This window comes from Mesoplodon mirus, assembly GCF_964341445.2.
Source record: "Mesoplodon mirus genome assembly, chromosome: 4".
NCBI lineage: Eukaryota > Metazoa > Chordata > Mammalia > Artiodactyla > Ziphiidae > Mesoplodon > Mesoplodon mirus.
The window spans coordinates 161,049,247-161,056,498 of record NC_138979.1 but is presented as its reverse complement, the minus strand read 5'-3'; the positions used below and the strand labels follow the sequence as shown (position 1 = coordinate 161,056,498).

The 7,252-nt window shown below is 47.1% G+C and overlaps 1 protein-coding gene across 1 annotated transcript; it reads right to left on the bottom strand.

Annotated features, from left to right (window-relative positions):
- EIF2B2 (eukaryotic translation initiation factor 2B subunit beta) lies at nt 1-6,916 on the bottom strand. Its single transcript, XM_082617184.1, has 8 exons — nt 6,664-6,916; nt 6,424-6,544; nt 6,135-6,283; nt 5,042-5,205; nt 3,960-4,055; nt 3,201-3,338; nt 1,861-1,927; nt 1-561 (listed from the first exon to the last, which is right to left on the bottom strand). The coding sequence occupies exons 1-8, from the start codon at nt 6,824-6,826 to the stop codon at nt 404-406; spliced, it is 1,056 nt and encodes a 351-aa protein (XP_082473310.1). The 5' UTR covers nt 6,827-6,916; the 3' UTR covers nt 1-403.
- Nucleotides 6,917-7,252: the final 336 nt, after the last annotated feature.

The following is a 7,252-nucleotide window of genomic DNA, read 5'->3' as shown; positions in this document are numbered from 1 at the left end:
AACCTTCGAGCAGCTTTTATTGGCACAGCCTCAGAAAAGGCGTGGTAGTCATTTCTGAGCAAAAATCTGTAGCTCAGCAAGGTCTTCAGTGTTGTGTTTAACACACCACTGAACCAGAAAGTTTAAGTTCCTGAAACAGATGCCCCAAGTCACTAAGAGGTTCCAAAATCAATAGGTCAAGCCCTGCTGCTCTGTTGAGACCTGAAAGGCAAAAAATAGTCCTGGATGTGCGTCCTGGTTATAGGATGACTGAAACGGCAGGGAACAGTATCAGTATCAAGTTTTCTCAGCTTGACTCCAGATCACTCCCCCATTACAAGGAAGATGTGTTTCAGCCGTGGCACTGAAGTCTCCACTCCATTCTGTGTTTGCCTAAGCAGCTTCTGCTTAGGACGAGTGGTGGTCATAGGACATGATCATCAGGATGGTAGAGTTCACTCATCAGGCGGTAGATGTAGGAAGGCGCGTTCCCACCAATGTTGGAGATAAAGAGGGTAATGAGCTCTGGGGGGACGTAGTCAAACACAGGGCAATGAACACTGACCTTCTCCAAGATGTCCCCTGAAAGGTAATCACACGAGCGAAAGATAATACCAAGGCTCTTGTTCTAATAATTAAGTATCTTATAGATTCCAGGCTCAGTAATGCAAGTATACTCGCCACCCCAAGAAAGGGAAACTGCAGCAACATACAAACCAGAAGAGATGACTTCAGATCATGATACACCCTATGCTTATAACTCTCTAATGCCTTTCCATAGATAACCCTTAGAATAATATTCAAATTTGGGATTGCAACCTTCAAGATCTGGCCCCTCGCCACCGCACTGCACTGGTTATAGTTCATATTACTCTCTCTCTTGCTCATTACTCTCTAGCCACATGGCCATCTTTTTCCAACTGGCTAAGCGTGTACCTAACTCAGGCCCTTTGCACCAACACCTGGAAAACTCTCTCCTTCATCTTCACAGAGCAGGCTGTATTTCTTCAGGACTCAGCTGAAATGCCATCTCATTAAGTCCCTTCCCCAGACTAAGGTAGTCCCCTCGTCACTTTCCATCTCATCCTTCGTATTTGTTTTCTTCCTAAAACATCCCATGACCTGACATATTCTTGTCTGTCTTTTGCAACATAATGTAAACTCTGGGGGAGCAGGGCCTATCTATGTTATTCACTGTTACATTCCTCATGCCTGAAATAGTGTTGGATACACAGTGGGTACTCAATAGTCATAAATATTTCTTGAAAGAATGAATGTTTGTATAAATGGTGAAGTTATTCAATTTCCAAGAAGAATCAGCACCCCGAGTACTATGCTTTGCTCCAAGAGGGTGTTAAAGCCCATGCGAACTGTTGATGAGGCAGCAAGCTCACTGAGCAAAGCTGCCTTCAGAATACGTGAGAGAAATGGACCCCAACACACATAGGTGTCCAGGCTACAGGCGAGTTTCAGAAGTAACATGTCAGAGCCTGCTTTCTTTGGCAGTCACGTTACCAAAACGACTCCCTGCAGCAGCCGAAAACAAGAACATTTTATCACTGGGTTGTCGCCTGTGTCTCAAACAACTTTCAAGGCCAAACCCAGTCAGTGCTGGGTGATCCAACCCACCATGGCCCCAATAACTCGGTTAAAATATATTAGTTATAGAAGAAAATGAACATGGATTAGATCAGGACCCCAAGCACTCTAAGCTGCTCAAGAGAACAGTCCCCACAAGAAGTATGATAAAAAAAACCCACAACCTGACGGCATTCAATCCCATTGGCCACCAAAACCAAAACCAAAAGACCGAAACACACATACACAAAAACCCAAAACACACAAGCGCGTGCGCCACATACATTCAAGCAACTTCTGTACCTTCTGTGAAAGGCAGGACTTCTTCAGGAGCCACAAACTTGTGAAATGAATCTTCTTCATTGGGGAACTGGAAAAGAATTAGGGAAAAAGAAAAAAAAAGAGGGAGAGAGATCTGACACTTCCACTTTTAGGTATACACCCAAGAGAAATAAAAAACATGCATCCACAGACATTTGATTACAAAGGCTTACAGCAGCATTATTCACAAAAGCCAAAAGGTAGAAATAACTCAGATGCTTATCAACAGATGAATGGATAATTAAATTGTGGTATATCCATGCAATGGAATACTATTCGGCCACAAAAAGGAACAAAGTACTGTGCTACAACTCGGATGAAGCCCCAAAACATTATGCTAAGTGAAAGAAACCAGAAACAAAAGGGTCCATATTGTATGACCCCTTTTATGTGAAATATCAAAAGTAAGCAAATCCATAGAGACAGAAAGCAGATTAGCAATTACTAGGAGATGGGGAGAAGGAGGAATAGGGAGTGATTACTCAATAGGTACAGAGTGTTTTTCTGGGATGATGAAAAAGTTTTGAAACTACAGAGTGGTAGTTGCACAATGCTGTGAATGTAGTAAATGCCACTGAACTATACAATTTTAAATGGTTAATTGTATGTTATGTGAATTTCACCTCAACTTTTTAAAAAGTAGACACCTATAGATAGGCTGATATGTTCAAAGCAAGTAGTTTCTATCACTGGTGAAACTGCTCTTCACTTAGTAACTTCTTGTATTCAGGCTACAGAGGACAGTCCCTGGAATAAATAAAACCAATTCTATGTTTCTAGTTTCAACTTACTTGGCATTTTCAGAAATGGTGTCAGCGAGTGGTGGCAATGTAAACAAAGGGCCTTCCCCAACTGCGTATTGTCCTGACCTTACAATTTTTTTTTTTTTTTTTGCAGTACACGGGCCTCTCACTGTTGTGGCCTCTCCTGTTGCGGAGCACAGGCTCTGGACACACAGGCTCAGCGGCCATGGCTCACGGGCCCAGCCGCTCCGCAGCATGCGGGATCTTCCCGGACCGGGGCACGAACCCGTGTCCCCTGCATCGGCAGGTGGACTCTCTACCACTGCGCCACCAGGGAAGCCCCTGACCTTACAATTTTGACTTCCTGAAGCTGACACGTTGTAACTATCAATGGCTTTTCCTGGATCAAGACTTCTGTGGCTTTTTTCAGCCTCCACTGGGTCTAATCCATTGAGTAAATGAAGACAAAGAGAAGCCCCAGAGTGAGAAGGTTGAAGGCCCAGAGTTCAGACCTACGCCTTGATTTCCTTCTGTTGGCTAGAGATAGACGAGAGAGTAGCTGGAGATGGACAGACATACCTGTGGGGAAAGCTTGAACATCGGTGCACAGACAATGAGTGGGGTGGAATGGTGCTTTGCTGCCAGCGCTAGAGTGTGAGTTCCTGTCACAGCTCTCAGGGCGCCGTTGGCCAGGATGGTCTTTGTGCCAATGATCACCTTTGGGACAGGAAAGAAAATGTGAGCCATCCTGGGAACAGAGCCCTAAACAGGCCATTGGGCACAAGAGCCTGAATGCTCAGCCTCAGTCTTGGTGTACTGGGGGGTCACACGCTGGTACACCCAAGGGAAAGGGAGTCTAGGCTCAGACCACAAGTTCTAGTATAAAAGTGGGTTCGCAAGGGAAGAATGAACATAGTACAGGACAGGAAACTGCAATATCTACTGTTCTTAGCCCTGTCTTTCCTGGAAATCTATCTGTCATACCTCCTGAGAAGCAGGGAGCCTTTCTTCCACCATCCACCACCGCCAAGCTCTCTGAGCAGAAGTGAGCAGCCCTTTACCAGATCCCTAGCAGCTGACACACTTACCTTAGTCCCACTTAATTCTTTTCAATGCTTTAACCAAAATGAAGCTCCTCCAAGTGAGGAACAATGATTCAGATAAAGGGGGAAACAAAATCAGTTAATAGATTAAGAAGGCCCATGTATGTATTTTTAAAAGGTGCTAGAAACTTTCCTCCCTTCTCATGGATATTGGGGGTGGGGTGGGGGTGGAGAACCAACATTTTAGAAGTATAATCTTCATGAATTCGACATACTATAACCCAAATACACCCACCTTGTTGACTCTTGACATAACAGCAAAAATGGCAGCATCCGTCATGACAGTTGTCTCAATACCTGTTTTGGACAAATTGACTGCCATCTCATGACCCTGCAATAGGAGAGAAAGGCTGATGCTGGGAGGAAGAGTGAGAGAGAATGAAAGAGCTCTGGGGATTCTGTGATACTGGGCATATCCAACGTGCAATTTCCAACAGATAACTAACTCATCTGGTAGGTATTCTCTGGGAAGCGGGAGGAAGCCCAGGGGACGCTAATAAATGTTTATTACTCCCCAGCAGCACTAGGACAGCCACAAAACTGGAAATATGACTTGCTTGCATAATCCAGCAGAGCTGACAAGACAGATCCTAGCTCATTATTTTACAACATCCTTACATGCTTACATATTTCCTTTTTTGGAGACCTATTATTTACCTAAAGATTGAGTGAGGTTAGACCAAGCATCAGTCATCCTCAAGGTAATTTACCCTATTTTGATTCCTAAAACAACCAATATTTATCTTTTCTTGGGCCTAGCAACTCACCCAACTTTCTTATGTTTTTTTTCTTTTTTTACCCCGTTCTATGAAAACATTTATTGAGCCTTTATTTTACAGAAGTGAATACTGCTGACTCTCTCAAGGAGTTTTTAGGAGAGGCATATATATATAAAAAAACTTTATATATATATATATATATAACTCTAACATGCAGTAATAGATATAATAATAGAGGTACTGAAGTAGGAAGTAGTATAGAGCTAGAATTGATTCATTTTCTATTCGAAGGGTTGGGGAGAAGAGGGAGAACAGCCATGAAAAACGGTTTCCCAGAGGAGATGATATCTAAACTGGGTCTTGAAGGTTAAAAACAAAGGTTTCATTCTTTATATGGTATGAAAAATGTGTCACCCAACTTTCCTAAACCAATGTTTAAGAATGTTAACAGAATGAACTTGAAAATTCCCTTAGTGTTTTACTTTGTCTTCTCACTGTGCCTTGCTTATCAATTCAAAGATGGCATGGAGCCCACCTACCCCTCCTTTATTCTCTCCTCATTTTCAATTTTTCTTAGCAACTCCAGCAGTCCCCGTACCTGACAGAAAGGCGCACACTCTGCCACGATGACATGGAATTTCCTCTTTCGGGCAGCCTCTTTGAGGAAGGCCTCCACTGTTCGGGAGAAGCCAATGGTCATGATCACCTCATTGGAGTGGATGTGCTCCAGAGCCTGGGCTGCGATGTTCTCCGTTGTCCCTTCTGCAAGAAGCCAGTTTTTCAAGGAAAATATGACACTGCCATGCTACAACACAGACAGACACTACAGAAAACAGAAAGGGATGTGCACCCTTCTCTAGACTGCCCACCTAGCAGACCCTGGTAACACGTGGTCAATGGACTTAATGTGGAATGTCACCTTTCCTTAAAAGCCCTGCTCCTCCACGATCTTCCACCTCCCAACTTCTCAGCCTACCCTCTTGCCCAGCAGCACCCCTATTCATCAACTTACTCCCCGTGCCCCTGCCGGGTCCCAACACCAGCTCTTTACAATTGACTTTGAAGACAATGAATTTAGGCAAGAAATGGTCCAAATTGGGAAACTCTAAAGTGCTGAGCGTGGGGTAAACAGAGCTTCCCCCAAAAGAACTCCTCCTCCAAAAGGTGTCCACAACACCTCCACCTGACAGGGAGGCCACGGTAGAAAAATTGGGTGGGGGGAGGGAATTTGGAAGCAGCAGCTCAGTGCACAGACAGACCCCGGAACGCTGACTGCAATAAGTATCTGCAGTTCTCCCGGGTCACACAGACAAGGGGGATGGAGGTGGCCTGTGTGTATGTGTATGTATATGTGTATGTGTGTCTGTATAAAAATTCAAGAGGAAGTTTAGTGAAGGAGGGTCTATCAACTGTGGTTTTCGGGGGTTCATCTTCTTTAAAATAAAGCTCTTCCCAAATAGAGTCTCCGCCACAGCGGATGTGCAGTCGATAAGGGGTTAGTCTGTGAGGAAATGTAAAGAGGGTTATCTTAGTCTACCACCTATTCCAACCCTTCCTAATCAGGATGAGGGCAAACTTCCGAGAACCAGAGGACTGGTAATCTCCCATCTCTGCTGATGAACAATTTCCAGGGTCTTCTGTTCCCTCATCTGCCTGCCACCTGTCCTGTCCACCTAGGGATCAGGACTCACCCAGTTCCACAAGCAGCTCATTAATTGCTTCAATGATGTTGGACTGGAGTTGAGCATAATGGGAGCGGAAATCCTCGCTCAGGCCCCCGGATGTCAAGAGTTTGTGCAGGGACTCCTGCTGATCGCTCTCGTCGCTGCGTCCGTGGAGTCTATGGAGGCAACAAGACCCAAAGAGGGAGGTGGGGAAGAGATGTGGTCATTAAGGTAACAACAGCTGCTCAGCTCCAATAAAGGCTCCATGCAAAAAGCGTCACTGGGTCCAACCCCCGGCCCAGGACGTGGGCCTGACCTGCCATACTCCTCCCGGATGATCCTGAGCACTCTCCGCACCATGTTGCCCACAGTGGTCTCTGAGGGTTGAGCGGCCGTCATCCTCCGGCCTTCTCTGCGGATCAATTCCATCAGCTCCCCTGTCGTCCAAAGAGAGAGGGTAAGCGCGGCAAGGGCGCGGTGGGGCCTGGGCGACTTTCCGCCCGGGGATCGGAAACGGAAAGTGGCGAGGGAGGCGATGGAGCTAGGCCTGCCTCACCTGCATTGCTCCAGCGGTGGTCCGTGATGATCCGGCGCAGCAGCCCCAGGGTCTCCCGGGCCATGTCCTCGGAGCTGTGCCGCCCGCCGCCCCGCTTCAGTGCCTCCACGAAACTCTCGATCCTCTCGGACAACTCCGAGCCCTTGGCCTCAGCCCCCGGCATCTCGAAAGGACCCGCCTCGCCGGCGTAATCCGCACCTGCACGACCCCCAGGCTTGCACTTCCGGGGCAGGAGAGGTCGGCTTCCGCTCTGCGAGGAAGACTCCAGTTTGGGAGACGGCAGGGCCACGCCCCTCGCTGCCACATCCCGCCCCCCCAACCTGCCAGAGCCAATCAGAGACTTGGAGTTCGATTTGTTCAGTTACGGCCGAGCGTCCGCGCGCCTCCGAGGTTGGAGGACCGGAAGTGGCCTTTCTTACCTCCTCAGACGCTGAAGGTCTCGCAAGTGAGGCCTTAAGAGGGTGGCTAGACCAGTTGTGGAAACAGCCAGTCTGAACGTCCCCCACCACTACCCAAGGCTACGCTGGAGAAGTTGCCGCCCTCCTTCCAGGTCCCTCAGCTCCGGCGACGGCCCAGCCTCCAGACACAG